Raw genomic sequence first — 16371 nt, forward strand, 5'->3', positions numbered from 1 at the left:
GAAAGCCTGAGGCTGATATTATTATTACTAGGAAGGAGATAGCAACCAGAGCCACTGTTACCCTCGGACTATGCTCCAACAGCGAGTAGCGGTCAGCTTGAGCTTGGATATTAAGCTGACAAGTTAGAAAAAAAAAAAAAGGCAAGACACAATCTCTTCATTTTACAGAAAGATCAAGAGACATTTCCATAAGAAGCCTGGGACAGAGCCAGGATGAGATCCAAATTTCTGCAGCCCTAGAGCACCAGGTCGTGCCAGCTCTCCAGGAAGCGCTCCCCAGGGAGGAAAAAGATGGTTATGATGCTTGGAAGGACACGTGTAGTTGTGGGAGTCAGCTGTATTATTCGATGCCAAGACACACACTGCAAGTATGTCTCCTCAGACTTGTTTTCAGGCTATTGTATTGGTTTGTTATTTTTCAGGGGAGGATGGGCTGAGGGTGGGACAAAGAAAACATGACTTTTTTCTCCCCCTTTCTTCCTAATCCTCATTCCGAAGGCTTTCTCCTAGCTCCGAGACATCTTTTCCCAGCAAATATAAAGAAAACAAAAATCCTTTCATAACCTTGCTCATTTTTACGGTCAAACTCAAAAGCATAAGGATGTGAAGTATCTCCCTCTTCCCCAGACTCCTAGTTTCTCTGCTGTCCCAGACCATCAGATTTTTACCTGGTGCAAACCACTGCCATCTCAAAGCACACACGTGAGCGGCAGTCCTGAGGTACCAACATTTCTGTAGTGCTTTTAGCTTGGGAAAAGAAACAGAAAGAGCAAAAATCCTCCCAACAGGGTACGCAAGAAAGACGATGCTGTTTCAAGCAGCGATAAACAGCCTCCTTCCTACTCACCTTTATGTACCATCAAATTACTCCATCCATGAGCTTTTTGGGGTCCCCAGGTTTAAAGTCTGGGACTGATGAGCCTAAGTGTCTCCTCCGATGCCTTCTGTGGCTTCTCTTCCCCTCGCACCTTATCAGATCACATCCTCTAGACCAACGTCAAATCAGTACTCAGAACTGAGCATTTACCGCGTCCCACGAAAAACACTACCTTAGTATTACACTCTTCAAATAAAATCTGATCTTGCTTTGGAAACATGGGTGTTTTCAGCTGCGAGTTTGCCAGACACTTGAAATGAGGCATTTTCTGGGCGAGCCATAGGGAAATGCCCTTAACAGCAGCAAACAAAACCCAAGAGCAGTATTTCCCACTAACCGCAGCATGCATTCATTAGGCTGCCACACACCACCTGCTTCCTCCAAGTCTTTCAGTGGAAGGATTTCCTGGATATCTTGTAAAAACCTTGTATATTTTTTTAAATTCGTCTTCTCCTCATCACCCACATTTTTTTCCAGCCAAGTCCACGCTCGCATGCTGCAATCAGCAATTGCAAGCGAGTGCATCTTTCTTCCCAGCTGGAAGCGGGGAGATGCCGCAGTGGGGAAGGCAGCAAGTGCTCCCGATTTAGGCAACTTCAGCTAAATGCCCTTTTGAAAGAAGGATGAAAGGAAAGGAGGGGAGATTAGCGGGTTTTTTTCCCTTCACTCCATGCTAAAAATTTCAGAATGTAAATTATCTTGCAGTTGGGTAAAAGGGAAGCATTCACTGCTTTCCCCACTCATTTTCCGCTGTGAAAAATGCTGAAATTTTCAAACTGCAACACATTTTGAAGCAGCTCTTCTTGTTTCCCTTCCAAGTCCATGCTAAATAATCCCTTCGTGCCGCATCGCAAGCGGCGCGTTTGGGCAAGGACACACCGTTCAGGCAGTCTCCCTCCCAACTCCGACCCACTTTGCTACCTTAGTCTCCCCTCCAGCTCCACTTCCCATCATAAGGGGCAGGTGCTGGTGCTGGGCAAGGCTAAGCAACAGCTGCTTTTGCTTGAGAAAAATTGATTTCTCTCTCCCAGGGTGTCTCGCCATCCACACAGCGACTCTTTTCGCAGCACTCTACAAATCCGAGGTGAAAGACATCGCAGAAACGTTACCAACTTATTATTGCAAGCATTTCTTTTCTTTTCTCCTCCCTACAACTTCACATGCTTGTTTGACCCCAATCACATTCTCAGCCTTGCTTTTTTAACCAATATTTAAATTATTTATGTGCCCAGTCATTTTAATGCCCTTAATATCTAGCTACAAGACAACGATACATCTGCAGAAAAATACGCATCGATGCTGTCACTGGTAAACAAGCGACTGCTGTTCCTCATATGTGACAGCAAAACACATCTTCTCCAAAGGCCGCCGCGAGTCAGTGGCAGAAGGTGTCACGGCGGATTAGCAGAAACGCGTTCCTACACACACACAGACGTCCCCCTTCATTAAAATGCTGAAAGGGGAGATTTCAGATTGATTTCTTGAATGCCATCAAGCTAAAGGCGTCCTTGACCTTGTCATAAAATCTATTCTCCATTCGGGCATTTGGTTCCTTGACAACTTGAGAGTGAATTTAATCGCCAGACAGCATGGCACTGGAAGGACACACGGTGTTTCGGGACGCAGAGCAAACGCAAGGTGAATGCAGTCAGACGCCGTAGGGAGTAACGTATGCTTTGACATCCCAAATCGTCGTCTTTGGCCTTAATGCCTCACTTACGCCAGTGCCATCTCCACATCATTTGAAAACCTTGAATAAAAAATAATTATCTTGCCTTAGCAGGAACGCACTGATGTTGATGTGCGAGCTCTGGTTCTTCCCTCAATCCCAGAAGGACTGGAAGCTAGAGAAGAGTTACTGTACCTAGTGTTAACCTCATCTTAAACACTGGCCTTTTGGAGACATTTTATGCTCTGGTGTCTGATTACCAAAGTACTTCAAGCTCCTGTGCCATCAAAAGGCCAGGACATTCATTTTACAATCTAATGAGCATGGATTGTGCTGCTCCAAAAATTGCATGGGCCGTTCCAAACGTATTCCAGCACCTATAGAAACTACCATTCATTTGCTAGATCAGTCCTTAATAATAATCTATTTATTTCTCCATAAATGCAACCATTCTGTTGCCAAAAAAATAAAGAGCTCACAGACAAACCCAACACTGATTTTTCTCCAAATACAATCCGTCCTAGCAGTCTTGCTCACCTGAATAATCTTGCACCACAAAGGTATGGGCTAACAATTCATGCTTCTGATTCAGTTTCCAGCTTTCTTCTCTTCCATTTAAACAAACATTTATACATATACATAAAGATTTAAAACTGTAAACATTTTTAATCAGGCTGAACCCTGCAACTGAGGGTTTCCACTTCTGACAATGGAAATCAATGGGAAATTAAGATAAACGTACTCATTTCTGTCACAAAGTCATCTGACTTTGTGATCTTTGTGGCTCAGGGGTGTAAAGTCCATCTTACTTTATATTTACCCACAAGCTGCACTCAGGAACAGGGAGAAAAAGCAGCAACATGCTCAGAGACACAGAAGGTCGGTCTGAGAGTCAGGGTGAGCAGCAGTCCTCCGTCCTCAATGATGAGGCCGTACTTCTCCCAACAGCATCAAAGAAAAAGAAAGATTTTAAAAGTTGCTTGTGTCAAACAGGTCTTATAAACCAAAATACCGTGAAGTCTTTCTACCAGGTTTCTACCTTTTCTAGATGTGTTGCCAGGAAGCCATTGCAAACACGGTCTAATAAACTGTTAACCATAGCATCCCGTGTGCTAAGAAAATAGGAATCCACCACCGCATCTGGTCCCTGTGCCCGACATGCTTCCAAAAAGGTTCAACAGCCCGTTAAAGGGGGTCACCTTTGCAGAGAGGAAGGTCCATCTGGCTGCAGGCAGCAAGTGCTTCCTGGCAATATTTCAGTTTGCAAATAGACAGCTACAGGAAGGCACCAGAAATGTTGAGAATGATTTAACTTATGTTTTTCGGTGCTACATAAGGGCTATTTTTAACTCTGACCGCCTTTACTATCATCTCCCTCTTGTTACGGACAGATAAAAGAGCACATTTGTCCATGAAGCTGTAAATCACTACATCCATGCTCCAGCCCTGCTGCCTTTCCACTTCATACAGGTAAAGCTGCTCAGCCCCAGCAGACGACTTCAGCTGCGATGCCCATCCGCACTGGAAGAGCTGTGCTAGCTCTGCACCCACCAGAAAGGAGGGGACCGCGTGTCTCACCAGGGTTTCAGGCTCCCATCCCAGCTCTCTCACTGATCTGCTGGGTGACCATCAGCACATCACCGTACTTTTCTGTGCTTTGGTGGACACCCAGAAAGAGATGTAGATGTAGAGCGATGGAAGGTAACAAGCAAAGCTTTGACTTCAACATCTCTGACCTCTCTCTTTGGCTGTCAACAAGTCCTGTTGTTTGGTGATTCAATAGAGTAAACCCCATTGTCAAGTCTTTTAGACTTTATTAACTGCCTTTTTGGAAGACGTTTAAATGGCCTAAAGCTACTGCGGAAATTAGATCTTGTTTTCTTTAAGACAAATATACAAAGGGAGGGAAAGCAAAGACAGAAACACAGCTTCCATCCCCTTCCTAACTCCACTGCTGAGGAGCAGGAACCCAGCATTGAGGGCCTTTTAGCCACCTGGGAAATTTAATTTACTTTCTTTTTTTAACGTTTCAGGCTGTTCAAGGCACTGCTAATTAATATCTCCTTCAGTTCCAGGCTGCCTGCAAGCTCCACAGTTTTGAACGCCTAAAACTGGAGGCTCTTGAAAATATGACGGAAGATGCCAGGAAAGAGGAGGTGAACCTGAACCCCACAGGTGAGCAGCCCAACGCGAGGAGGTCTTCTTATCAGAGGAATCTGCCCTTATGATGGGCAACAGCTTCAAAGCAGAGCTGCTCTTATCTTACCACTAATACCAAACCAGCAAGTGGACAAACCCAGTTTCTAGTTAGGCTGTCTCTGGGCAGTTTAGATCCAGCTCTTGCTTAGTCATGATTAGCTGTAGCAGTCAGTAGTAAAAAGTTCACTACTTCTACAGTTTATTGCCTCTGAGCACTTCCTTTGAGTGTCCTTTCCTTAACATCTCATTTTGTTTTTATGAGGGCAAAGAACATCATAGCATCTGGAAGCATTAAAAATAAATAAAATAAAAAAAAAAAAAAAAAAGGAGGTGAGCACTGCTACATCCCCTCCTGCTCCTATGTACTCCTTGGAGCCGGAGAGGTCCTTTGGCTTGTGTTTGAGCAGCCCTAAGCACAAGGGGATTTCCAGTCCGTGATGGGGGCTTCTGCATGGAGCACCAGGTCTGGAATAAGTGGTCGCAGTGGAGGTTAGTTTTCTTCTTCTCCCCTCATTACAAAGCTTTTCTATACATGTCCCTAAAATTAAGGTTCTGAGCTGATTTCTGCGATCCGACCTTTGAGATCCCACTCAGTGAATTACCACTGAGTTTCCTACAGCCTTAAAGTTGCGTGGGATTTCCAGCTGAACTGCTCATAGCCTACGGAAAGGCAACTGGAGCGGTAACCGTGACTGCTGCTCCACAGCAGAAAAGCAAAGTGGGGAGGAAGAAAGACTAAACACAAATTGGAAAAAATCTTGTTTTGGTTTGTTAGACTCAGAGGAATTTAAGACAAAGCCTTTAGAGATTAGCAAAGACAAGTGCAGGGGGGTTAAATGCCTGCACCAATACAGCACCTGAAGGAAAGAGAAGCCAACAGCTGGTTAAGCAGTTCGACTGGGCTCAGCCGGGATGAGGCGATCCGCCTCCCACTGCCTTCTTTCCTCTGTAGCACTTGGGCGGATGCTCTGGGGGCAGAGCAGCAGCGGAGATTAAGGGGCCAGGGAACCAACCGACTTGACGCGAGTTTTGACACTCTTCCACCGAATCTGACAGCAAACGCTGACTTACTTTGTGTTGACCGTGTACTTCTGAGGCAAAGGGTGACCCGAGTTCAGGTTTGGACAACAGTACAGGGGCCCAGTCTAAGTCAAAACTGGTTTATAATAGTTCCCATCATTTACAATATTTCCTGGTGAAGTGCTGACCTTCTGCTGGAGACCCCCCAAGCACGGCTTGGCCACCCAGTACTGAGCCCTGGCTTTCACAGCTCGCTCCAGAGCGAGGATACGCAACTCTTTTTTGCTAGGCTAAGCAGCTCTGATCTAGCAATGCTGCACAAGCACTTAGCGGGGAAGGCTGCGTAACTAATTCAGTCTAGGAAGAACACGCAAAAGGCAAAACCGACTCGGGACCTAAAAGGTACAACCCCACCACAAGAATCCCTTGCTGGCATTATAGCCCAAAATACAGAAATTAGTTTCATCAGCTGATTAAATATTAGAGCCAAAGGACAACTTTAGAGAATTTATGTTAACAAGAGAAATAAAATGCAGGTAAAGCTAAAAAGATGCTAATGGATTTTAGGGGCTGCTTTTCGACAGAAAATGTTAGGTGGAGGAGTGAAAGGGGAGAGACAGTTGTTCTGAAAAGGAATTACTTGACGGTCTTTGATTAAAAAAAACAAAGTTTCAGAAAAATTGAGTTTTGTTCACACAGAAAAATCTAGTATTGCACTACATCTACAAATAATGCAGAATTTACAACTCCCCCCCCTCCACTCCAGCCTTAAATCATCCTCCTACCTTGAAAATGCTGCTACATTATCGGCTAGCGTTTCCTGGTCATCTGCTCCGGATCGGTAATAATCATACACTGATTTAGGGAGGAATTTTTTAGCATACTCTTCAAAATCAGCAATGCAAACTGGTTTTCCAGACATGTTTGCAGATCTCACAGGGTTAGTTTATTCCTGCTTCCCTCTCTTTTAAGCTCTGTATTTTTGTCTGTAAATCATTAATACGGGACCTCATCAGGATTCGACTTACCCTCATACCAAAAAAAACCCCACCAACTGCTTGCGTCATATTGGACTTCAGCACCGCATTTTATTTCATGTGGTCAAGGCCAGCCTAGAACATAATGGAATAAAATATGGCAAAAAGATAGAAAATTAATCAGCAAGGAGAGAAATACGTAGGTACAGCAAGCATGACTTCAACCTGCACTAAGAGGAATGTACTGTCTCTCATGTATGCCTTTATCATCCAAAATATCCAGGAGACAAGCAAGATACTGTTTACGTCCAAAAAGCAAAATCCTGATTTAGATATTTATAAAAGCAGGTCCCAGCCTGGACTGGCATTTAGGACAACACCTAACACAAGCCAGTTTCCAGTTATTTCCATTAAAATCCTGGATACCGAGTTAAGTTGCAGGGACCCAGCTGCCAGGCAGCTCCACCATCTAATACGTCCTCAGGCAAACGGCTCCTGATTTTAAGGCAATTCCAGCTCCAAGTCCTAGAGAGAGCTAGTTATTCTTAAAACATTACAAAGTCAGATGCACTCACCAGCTGGAAATAAAACTAGCTTATCAACGAGATGACACTCATCCAAAGTGTAAAAGACTTGAATAAGATTTCTTGATTGAATCTTGACTTAATATTTAACAAATACACATCGTTTGCAACAGGTATACAGTATTTGTTTGACATGGAAAACTTACCAGTACATCATGTGTATATATAATTCAGTTTTCTGGCTGTGCACGTTTCAATTATTAACAATGCCATTTTATTAAAACCAGATTTTGAGGAGAAAGGAGAAATCGATACCTTAATTGGAAAGAAATCATAGTGCAAGATGTGGTAGACTGTACAGCATGCACCGCGCTCATCGCACACCTCTCTCTGGTGCAAGCAAACCAGAGAGCCTGTATTTTGCTCACTGTTCATTATTTGTGGTGCACTGAGAGGAAGAAATGCAATGCAACAGACGTACGGCCGTGCCTCACTCCCTTCAGTAATTTTGGGCTTTAAGTGACTTAATGTTCTCATTCTTCAGCAAGGCTGAAGAATTCAGATTACATCAAGCTAAATATACATATATCTCTCTGAGAACCATGGCCATCTTCCTTGCTGCTGGTTTATAAATAACAACTAGGAACACGATATTCTGCAAAGAGTGAGAAAAATGCTTAAGATTCAAAGGAGATTGTCAAATATCTTTGGAGGAATATCTCAGGGGCTGAGGCAGGACGGTGCCAGCTGTAAGCTCAGTCTCAGGAATCATGTAAAGAGAACGATGGCACTAAGAGATTTGCAGCTATTTCTCTAACTGCTTTCCCAGATGAGGGCATCTCAGATTAAATTGTACAGGGTGGATAGGGGGTCATTTTTATAGCTGGCCAGAATATTCATGGAAGGAATTACTGGAAATGAATATCAACATACATACAATTACACCACGAGGCATTTATCTCACATCAGTGTCAGATACAATTTAAATGCAAACTGGCTTAACATTGACATTTCTCCGCGCTCCCAGCACAAAACTGGGGACACGTCTGGTTTCGTTTATTTAAAGTTTGCATCGCCTGTGCTAAAACCAGGTATTTATCCTAGAGCATGAGAAAGTAAGCACTGCATGATAGCTAAACATTTTAATACGAGCAGCTGAATTCAGCCTTAATGAATTTAAAAGCTTTTAATGTTGGAAAGTTGCACAAAAATTGCTGAAGGTAACGATACTGTTTCACCACTGGTCTCCTCCCCGCCTTCTATAATGTCTACGTTCACTTAAAAAAAAAAAAAAAAAAAGAGTTAAGCTCTTCAAAACAGTTCCCACCTTGATCTTTCTCCCTCTCCAATTACATGTTCATTTGCCATATTCACACGATATCAGACTGTTTTTACTTTACTGGTGATTATTTGCCAATCAGGCTAAAAGTTCCTCTTCCCTCCCCTATCACGAAGTCGCTCACACGCCACCCTTTGCGGATCCTCCCAAATGTGCCGCCCACACGCCAAAGCCCGACCGGGGGCACTGACTCCTTGCTGCCGCCCAGCCAACGTGCCCTGGGAAGCTCCTCAGCCTACAAGCCCACCAGGAGCTGGGGACTCCTCTGTTCCAGCAGTAGCCCCCAGCCCCACCCCCCGCCACTGCTGGCCCGTTTGTGAGCTGGGGTGCGGTGGAAGGTGCCAATATCAGCACAAAGGAAGCAAAACAAGAAGTTTAATCCGCTGCTGAACTAGGACTACTTGGCCTCTTATGGGTGTAACCCCTAGGAGAGCGCAGCCAACGTCTCCCCAGCACATCTGACACCCACATACAGACCGGCTCTGACATGGCTTCTGACCAAGTAATTGGCTTCTCATTTTAATGAATCTCTCTGGATGAGAGGCTTCCTCTGGCTGCTTAATGAAACATCAGCTGTCTGAACTTTAACCTTGAAGCAAAAGAACAGCATCTGACTTAACAGCAAAGAGTTTGCCCAAGCAGCCACGGCAAACCTCACTCGGCTGCTTAATGAGACATCAGCTGTCTGAACTTTAACATTGAAGCAAAAGAACAGCAAAGAATTTGCCCAAGCAGCCACGGCAAACCTCACTGATAAAAGTCAACGTGCAATTCAATTGAAACATTCAGATGCGATTAGGGCATAGGAAAAAAAAAAACACAACCCAAACCAACACAATCAAGGTAGCATTAACATCCTCTCCCATATCTACTGCTTCTCACTTGTTCCTGTGGCAGGTCACTGGGGAATTACCAACAGAGAACATGTCACGTAACTGGAGCTCGGCTGAACCAGGCTCTGCAAAGGAAACTCTTTGCACTTCATTTCAAAAAAAGGGGCATCGCAAATTCCGGGAGAAAAAGCCAACGGAGGGCTATTAAACACAGAGATACAACTTCTAGCCTAGAAAGAGCTCCAATCAAAAGCCAAAAAAATGTTCTAAGAAATATCACGACATGCTTGTCCTTACCTATGTTATTTGCTAGAGAGAGGGAGATCTCTACACAGTATTTTAGTCCGAACCACTGTGTTCTACCACAGGATCAGAGAGACAACGCTGATGGTCTCCTGTCAACATGCAAAAACCTCCATAGGTGAAGGATGAGTCAGCTGGGATTTTCTCACTTCAGTTAACTGTAGTAAAAATTAACTGGGAAAGTTAACTGCAGTATATAATTAAAATATTTCAATATCCCCGCGATTACCTATTTCTCAAGACTGTTGTTCAAAGCTGTTTTATCAAGTAACTTTACTTATGTTTTGACTTCCAAATTCCCCATGAACATTTGTGAATTTCTCCAAAGAAAGTCAGAAAATACCTATTTACAGATTGGAAACACTATAAGGTTAAGTGTTTTCAGTGAGCCGCTCCCATCAATCCCAGCTGAACCAATTTACTTCAGCCCCTCCAAGTCAGTCAGAGGAATCAACAGAGAATATTTGTAACTTCAGCATGAGACCGAGTTGAAAACGACGGACCTCTTGCAGGGATGAGGACAGTTTATTGGCCATTCAGCATCAACAGTGAGCAGGTGGCCCCGACAAGCCCCAAAGCATCTATTTTGTGAGTCAGTTGGGAAGTCTGGGGACAGCTGGGGTGGAGGGAGACTGGAGGATCAAATGGAGGAACAGTTCTCCTGGCAGGATCCGGATGACCGAGTACAATGAAAACAATCCAGGGGAGATCTACAAAGAAGTTCTCGGCCCCATTTTTGGCCCCCCAACCACACAGCGATAACCACACATAAAAAGTGCCCTTATCAAGCATGATCTTTTCATGTCCTTGGTGTGGGACTGACGGTCAAACACTTTGAATGACCACCGTCATTTCTGCATCCTCTGCAACCACGTGAGCTACCAGCACAGCCTGTGCCAAGACGATCGGCAGCGCCTAGGTTCAGCTCTCACATCCTGCTGGAATTCAGATCTAAAAGTCTGAAGTACTAGTAGGCTCTGAGAAATTCTAACAAGCCAAGAAAAAAGGCCTTTCCGTACAAGAGGGAAATTTAAATGAAAATATTTCATTACTAAATCCCCCTTTGCTCCCTGTATGTTTAAATACAGAGCTTTCCTTTCTCCTCAGGAAGGACAAAGTGAAAGTAAAGCATACAGAGTTTTTAAAGTGTTTTTCTACTGGGAAAGAAATGAAGATGTTTGGTTAAAAGAAGTAGTCACCAGTCTTCATTAAAGTAAACCACAACACTTTTTATTCCTCTGTAGGGGAAGGAATGAAAGAAAGGTATCAACAGATTTGGTTCAGTGGCAAACAAATGAACTGCTGGTGCGTGATGGGTTAAGAGTGGAAGGATAAGCAGAAAATTGGAGAAAAGGCAGGCAGCTCCTGGGAAGAGCTGCAAAAGCATCACAAGGGACATGCACTGTTTCCTCCCGGGCAGCTCTTTACAGCCAAGCATCCTTCTGTTTTCTGTGTGGAGGAGGTAATACTCAGAAAGGGGAGAAGGAGGAGATCCATTTCCTTCCCACGACCACACTGCAGCCAAAAGACCTGCTGCAAAGCCATGCAGCTTTTCATTTTCAATGTGTGATCAGCTCCTAGGAGGAGGCACACACTACTCAGCAGCCCTGTTGCTGGAGCTGGGAGTTACCACTGGTCCAGGAAAAAATTCCAAGGTAGAAACTCAAGCTTTTCTACCACTTCAGTACAGCCACCAGAGAATTATCTTCATATTTCCTCTATAAAAATAGAGCTTATGTTTGTCTGATTGCTTAAACAAAGTAATTTTCAAAATCTGGTAAGATTTTGCCTGTAGTATTCCATCTGCCTGTTTTCATGGGGAAAATTTCTTATTCTCACATCATGAGACAGAACAGGAAGCAGCTGATTAAATAGTAGAACAACAAAATGCTCGCAAGGGCTTCATTTGATACCATTCCCCCTTCAACTTTACATCAGGAAATCAATGCAATGGAAAAGAAGAAAACCAAACTGAATGGCAAATCACCCAACCCATGCGGCAGTTCTTTTCACAGCGAAAGGCAGTTCAGGAAACTCACCTGAAGAGAATGAGTCTGTGTACTGGATCCAGTAGTTGTTCACATTATCCAAATACGTTGCAGCGATGGTTCCTGGTAGTCACTTCTCCCTCCAGCACACCTGGCCCTAAGGCCTATTTCTTTAGCAATGACTGCTTTCTGTGAACTACAATCAGAAGATGTGCCATTTAGATCTATCTGTACACTTCTTTTTGACCACATCAGAAGGGAGAAACGGACTGCTGTCCTCCAAATCCCAGACAGAATTAGCACACGATTTGCAGAGTTAGTGGATTTCTCGGGGTGGGGGGGAAAACTAACCTAACATAGAGGTATAGAGGTGAAGCCCTCAAGGGTTCAGAGTTACACTATTCTGCCCGGCAGCCTGCATTTGAGCCCCAGCTGCATTTTACATCTTCAAGAACGCAGTGCTCAGCCCAGATTTACTACAGTGAAACCCCCAATCCAGGTATGCTTCTTCCAAGCGTTTTTTTCACTCATGTAAGAAGCAAGCAATTCATTAATGTACAGGTTTGTTTTAAAGAGTTTAAGGAATCTTCACAAGTCAGAACCTCTATTATTAATTGGAAAATCAGTATTAAAAAAAACCTATGTTGTTCATTACACAGATGAGCCATCTACACACTGAGAAAATGAAAACTAACTACAAGAAGATCATAAATACAAAATTTATACGGAATTTCAGTAAAAATACCCATAGTATAAATTTGCAAACTTTCATATAAAAGACAATCCTGTAAAACATTTCCATGAAGAAAGCCCACATAACAAGCGTTGCCCAGCACGGGTGCAGCATATACAGAGTACTCCAAGACGCGCATACAAATTTCACACAAATCTCGAGACAGGAATTCTGAAAGGCTGTATGTATTTCTAGCCTCTTTAAAAAGTAACCCACTGGATTTTTTGAATGACTTGCTTTTAAGCATTGACGTTCAGATCCATCAGGGATGGGTTTTCAGAGTGGCACACATCCCGTTTGAAATTTAAATTGGTTCTCAAAAATCTTAAGTCATTTTTGACATACAGCTCTAGTTTACAAGCCTTACAGCCCTGTCCTTAATCAAAACATTTTGAACACTGTTAGCATCAGCTTCTCCAAGGACATTTTGTCTACACTGAGATTGCAAGAACAAGTTCCATTTTTTAAAATTAATCATAACAGAGGACAGAGATAACAGAACACTCAGATTGCACAAAAGGTTGATACTGACTTTTTTTTGGAAACAGACCAAGTTTAATACTATTGTAATAGTCTAATTAGTACTATACTTGTATGATTCAAATAAAATGCGTTTTAGTGGAAAAAACCCTAATTCTGGAAGGTAACATCACACTCTTACTGCATAGCTAGTGGTCTTTCTGTTAAACACAAATTTAGCCTTGACAGTGCTTGCTACTTACTGGTTGACAGACAAACATTAGTCAAAGTTGAGTATCTTCAGTATCACGCTACAATATTTTTCCTACAAATGTTCAACTAAGTTGGAGATATCAATGGTTGCATAGCACCTGTTTTTCTAAGAAGTCTTAATCACAATTTAGTGATCTTTGTGATCACATACTCCAATACATGTCAAATACAGTCAAACCCAAATTAGCATTAATATTCCCTACTTTATTCATGAAAACACAGGAGCAATGACATACATATTATGTTCAAGAAACCTTAGAAGCCTAAAATTGCTCATTTCCAGATTCACAAGACAGATCTATGAAGAGATGAACTGCTGTCATTTGCTGCCTGCTTACTTAATTGCTCATCAGAGAGAGATCTTGCAGTTAGGTCTATTATGATGGAAAATACCCAATATCTTCATTTTAAATAATCCAAACTTAAGTGACATGCAAAACCAGAGGAAATGTAAGCAGACTTCAGAGAGTCACCACACACAGGAGCTTCTGATCTTTCTCACAGCATCTCATAAACCACGTATCTTGTAGGACAGTGTCATTTGTGGTTTGTGTTTTTGTCTTTTAAATTCAAAGACACCATAATGAAATCCAACTCTTGTGAGAGCACCTGATTTGTCTAAACATTCAAAAAGCCCAAATACCTCATCTTGAGCACTGAAAAGAGGTACACTTTAGACTTCATATTCCTAACAGCTTACAACAAAGCCACTGTGAGGTATAAGGATGTTCTGTATCTTTTAAAGTTAAAACCTCTTTAAACAGCTAAAGATGATTTTAGATGACTGGCTCCACATTATTACAAAAGTGAAGAGAAACTGCATCAAAATTTAATATTGACATGCTCCCTCCTACACACTGAGTACCACAAGACCCTATACAGTATAAAATATTCTCTTCGGTACATAACCAAAGTCATCATTGCCCTCAATCTGTGCTGGATACAGTCCCACATATTTTTAGTGCCTGGTAGTTTTGGATCCATGACTGAGGGGATATGCCTATTCTTATCTTATGAAAGTTAATGTAACTGAATATACACACCGCCTCCTGCTTGTCTCATGAAATACAGTTAAAGTCTTGTTTTCATTTTAGACTTTTATGAGCTCCTGATGCACAGAGATAATGAAAAAAGCAAATACATCACGGAAACAACAAATCTGTACTCTGAGCTTTTAGGTGCACAGTTCTTCCCTCCAGACTACAGTGGCCACAAAGTTTTCTTAATTTCTGCAAATAAAAGCTTGAGTTTGGTGTTGTTTTTTTGGGAGGGTTTTGTTTGTTTGTTTTTAAAAAAAGGTGCTATGTACCTCAACTGCTATCGAGTTCTGCTGTCTGTAAGCTTCTACAATTGCTCAGTTACATGGGACAATGCCCAAGTAACACCAGACAAACTGCTCTCGTTATAGTGCAATATATATATATTATCAACTGTATGTTTTCACATACGTGAAAGCATATTTACATGTGTCCACTATATGAAATTCAAGCTCCAGACTGAGAATGTTCCTTAAGAAAATTCATATTCAATATATGCAGTGTAATTTCGTTCTTCGCATAGCTGTAACAGACAAATGCAACAGACAAATGCAAAGTTTCTACCATATAGTTCCAAGACACAATATGCAACAGGACACAGATAGGAAAAGTTAAGCTTTCTTAGTAAATATGCTCTTTATGAGCATTTAAAGAAAAAAAAACAAAACAACTTTCAACACAAATTGGCCCTATTAATCTCAGTCTCAAAGGAAACCAGCATTTTGCACTTGCAACTTATCTCTTCTAATGAGAGATGATTTCATCTCTGATAACTCTTTATTCTTGAAGAACAAGATGAAATTCATGCAGGTTAGCAAGATTTATGCAATATATATATTAAAAAAAAAAAAAATCAAGATTAAGACACATCTTATGCACATGACCACACATCAACAAAATAGGAACATACAGGATCTCACTGCAGGTATTCCTTATTAAAAAAAAGCCTTATATATTAACCAAGTCAAAGGAGGGAAATACTGATATCTTTAATGACTTAAGTCGTCTAACCACACCTAATGCTGTCTACCTGGCAAGCCATTTTCACTTGACACAGTTCAATAGACATGTTTATCTTGATATAAGTAGCAAAACCAAAAGCTTCTCCCCACTACCCACCCGTGCCCCTCTCTTTTCCTAACGTGCCGATTCCAGTGACAAAAAGTAGTAAAGCCAAAGGTAAAACCTTCAGTGCCTCTTCAGTTAATATTACTAAAGCAGCCTGAGTTCTACCAAAAGTATTCTGAGTTGGAAATGGGAGAACTGCACTGCATACGACAAGCTTGTATTGGCAAGAAATATACAACTCACTGCAGAGTGAATACTTCTTGCTACAATCTCCTGAAAGAAGGGGAAAAAAAAAAGTCATGCTTTGGCAAAAATCCCCCCTGATCAAAATAATTTCCATTAAACCTTGTAAAAGTTCAAACATACTCTTAAACATTTAGCTGCCAATCTTTCTCGGCCTGAGGTTTTCAATTACTCAAACTCCTTGGGTCAAAAAACTCAGCTGACAAGCTTGAGCTGTGCAGCATGCCTCCGAATTACCAAAAACCAAAAAATCTGGGGGCGTACTGTATGATAAACTTTAAAAACAAACGTTAATAAAAATGAAAGAGAAAGGTGCTTCAGCTGAAAGTGATAAAAATAAGCCCATCATACACAACATTTTTAATAGAAGACTAGTAAGGTGCCTTCTTTCACTACTGTATCACTTATCTGATGCTTCTGTGGCATTTGGAAACAATAAACATTCCAACAGAAAAGTCACAGTCCTGCCAAGCTACTGTAAAGAGTTAAAAGTCCTGATCTTCCTCAGGTCCGTACTTACAAGGAACACAAGCATAGATGACCATTTCATAGCCGGTGAACTGAGACTGTCACACCCCTTTTCTCTTAGAAGACTTCAAACAGATAAGATATACTTATTTTGATTGTCATGGCTAAAGTTATACAATACACAGCATGTGTGCTTATAAAACAAACCCAATGAGCAAGTATTAGCTTAAAAAAGAGAAGCCTGCTGACAGAGCAGAGGTTTTGCGTAAACACAAATGACAAATCAAGTGTAAGCTTCAGTTTCAGACCCAGGGTCTGATACTTCTTTGGTCCGAGTGTACAAAATACACCACCGAAACAA

General features: G+C 42.0%; 1 protein-coding gene across 2 annotated transcripts in view; it reads right to left on the reverse strand.

The window, feature by feature from the left end:
• The window catches only part of HAO1 (hydroxyacid oxidase (glycolate oxidase) 1), a 25723-nt gene extending 19032 nt beyond the window's left edge, over window positions 1–6691 (reverse strand). The window contains exon 1 of one of the 2 annotated variants that reach the window (XR_683608.1): window positions 6551–6687. Coding sequence is in view for 1 of the 2 variants with exons in the window: in XM_009587773.1 (XP_009586068.1) it covers window positions 6551–6687 (137 nt within the window). In the remaining variant the exon portion in view is untranslated. Of the gene's footprint in view, window positions 1–6550 lie in introns of both variants that reach the window. The other variant, XM_009587773.1, reaches the window with a different exon arrangement.
• Between the last annotated feature and the right edge of the window lie 9680 nt (window positions 6692–16371).

This window comes from Fulmarus glacialis, unplaced genomic scaffold (assembly GCF_000690835.1).
Source record: "Fulmarus glacialis isolate BGI_N327 unplaced genomic scaffold, ASM69083v1 scaffold3141, whole genome shotgun sequence".
Taxonomy (NCBI): domain Eukaryota; kingdom Metazoa; phylum Chordata; class Aves; order Procellariiformes; family Procellariidae; genus Fulmarus; species Fulmarus glacialis.